This window comes from Morone saxatilis, unplaced genomic scaffold, assembly GCF_004916995.1.
Source record: "Morone saxatilis isolate NCDOM2014 unplaced genomic scaffold, NCSU_SB_2.0 Contig24, whole genome shotgun sequence".
NCBI lineage: Eukaryota > Metazoa > Chordata > Actinopteri > Moronidae > Morone > Morone saxatilis.
The window spans coordinates 17,203,086-17,205,290 of NW_023339807.1; the positions used below are offsets into that span (position 1 = coordinate 17,203,086).

Below are 2,205 nucleotides of genomic sequence, written 5' to 3' on the forward strand. Positions count from 1 at the left end.
CATCAAAATAAACTTTAAGTGCCAAACATAAGATCACTTCTTATACAGAACGTCTCATTTAAGAATAATATATATTCTGCTACTGGATTTTAACTGTTAATGCATCAATGTGTACATCACTTTAATGTAGCTGGTAGAGGTGGGACTAGTTTTAATTACTTTATATAATGTGTGGTAGCTAAATATATAATAACACATCATCATTTATTTGTTGATTACATTTTGTATTAATAAACAGAATCTGTAAAGTAACTCCAGCTGTCATGTTTAAATATAGTGGAGTGGAAAAGCAGCACAAAATGTAAATACTTAAAAGTACAGTACTTGAGTGAATGTACTTAGTTACTTTCCACCACTGAGAATAAGTGTTTACACAAAGGGTTTGAATATTTTGACTGTAAGAAGACTGAGAGTACTGTCAGTTCCCAGAAAAGCAGTACATACTCAGTACATTAGGCACTGGAGTCTGTAGGCTGCCAACTATTGTAGATTGATGGGAAATTGTGAATGAAATGCTGTTACTGCCACCTACTGGAGTAAAGTGCAACCTCCCCTTCTTGTGCTCCTGCAGCAGAAAACAGAATACATTAAACAATAAGCATGTAGAATATTATAATTTTATTCAGAAAGAGTACATTTACCTTAATTTCTTTATAAAACGGTGTATCTGTGGTTGTATTTTTACACATAACTTACTGCAGCCAGTGTTTATGCACACAAGGGCTCGATGAGGTCACGATTACCAACACAAGTGAAGACAGAAAAACAGACCTTACATTCAGTGTTGGCACCTACTGGATGCTTTACACTTTAATTATAGAGGACTAACATACAGCAACAACATAATTCTATTGGCAGTGTCAGTTCAATGACAGTCATACGGGCAGATTCTCTCTCTTGTGCACACTCCTCATGTGCCGGCCAAGAGACTCCATCCATTTGAAGGATTTCCCACAGTAATTACACACAAAGTGCTTCCCTTCTGTGTGGATCGTCTGGTGTCTGTTCAGAGCGCTGGTTGTGATAAAACTCTTTCTGCATATCTCACATCTGTAAGGTCTTTCCCCTGTGTGTGTCCTGATGTGAGCGGCGAGGTGGGAGCAGTTGCTGAACCGCTTCTCACAAACAGAGCAGCAGTAGGGTTTCTCTTTGCTCTCCTCGTTGTTGTTGTTGTTGTTGGCGTTGTGGTGGTTTGGGTGGAAGGGTAAGGTGGGGTCCTGCAGGCCGCCTCTCAGACTGGAAGGAGACGAGATGAAGTCTTTGATGTCTGATTCGAGGCTCTCGAGCTGCTCTGCGTCGTGACCCATCCAGAAGTCCCTGTGGCTCCTCTGCTGCTCCTTCTTCACCTGTGAGGGCTCTGGGTGCTCCTGCTCCATGCTGCTGCCCCCATCCTCCTCACAGTGCTGGGACTCAGGAGCCTCCACTGCAGGGATTGACTGATGGAGCTGCTGCTGCTGAGGGGGGGGAGGAGGAGGAGGAGGAGGAGGATGGAGATGGTGGTGGTGATGGGTGTGCTGCTGCAGCTGGGCTCCAAGGCATCTATCCAACCGGGGCTCTGGGTGTAAGACAAATAATCACAATTATGCAATTTAAGAAAAGCAAAAAACAAAGTTGCATGAGGTTTTGGTTGCATTCAAACCAACCTGACTTGAGAAGCTTCAGCTGCATCCTGAGGCGACTGATTTCCAAATCTTTTGAACGAGAAATCTCCTCTTTGTAGTCAGCTATTGTCTTTTCAACAGCTCCAAAGATCTCCTCCGCCGCCGCTGTCAGCCTCTCGTTGAGGAAGGCTTTCAGTGAATGCATGCTGCGCGTTTCTTAGGGAGATTAACAGCTTTTATTTGCGCCAGGAGACGTAGTCCGGCCAGTCCGTGAACGTCACGCTTCACTTGTAAACACGGACATGAGCCTGAGCCACGCTGAGGGTTCAATGTGAGCCACTACCGCCCCCTGCTGGACCGGCGGTGCAAAGGTAAGAGCCCCTTCTTCAGTGTCCAGGCTGCAGAGGGAGGGAAGAAAGTCAAAGCAACACCTTATAGTATAATTATTAAAAATATATAGCATTAAAAGTTGTATTTATGAATATTATTTATGTTTATTATTGTTTATACATCAGAATCAGAAATACTTTATTGATCCCCAGGGGGAAATTCTCTCAACTACTCACACATTAAGGAATATAAATAATACTTATATTACAATATC

General features: G+C 43.2%; 1 protein-coding gene across 1 annotated transcript; it reads right to left on the bottom strand.

Moving 5' to 3' along the window:
* Nucleotides 1-603: 603 nt before the first annotated feature.
* LOC118336104 (adult enhancer factor 1-like) lies at nt 604-1,995 on the bottom strand. The gene is made up of 2 exons (XM_035672680.1): nt 1,644-1,995; nt 604-1,555 (listed from the first exon to the last, which is right to left on the bottom strand). The coding sequence occupies exons 1-2, from the start codon at nt 1,804-1,806 to the stop codon at nt 876-878; spliced, it is 843 nt and encodes a 280-aa protein (XP_035528573.1). The 5' UTR covers nt 1,807-1,995; the 3' UTR covers nt 604-875.
* Between the last annotated feature and the right edge of the window lie 210 nt (nt 1,996-2,205).

Coding starts and splice junctions, on each gene's coding strand:
- LOC118336104 (XM_035672680.1), bottom strand. CDS start 1,806: ATGCATTCACTGAAAGCCTTCCTCAACGAGAGGCTGACAGCGGCGGCG. Junction 1,556..1,643: donor GCTGAAGCTTCTCAAGTCAG/GTTGGTTTGAAT, acceptor TCTTACACCCAG/AGCCCCGGTTGGATAGATGC.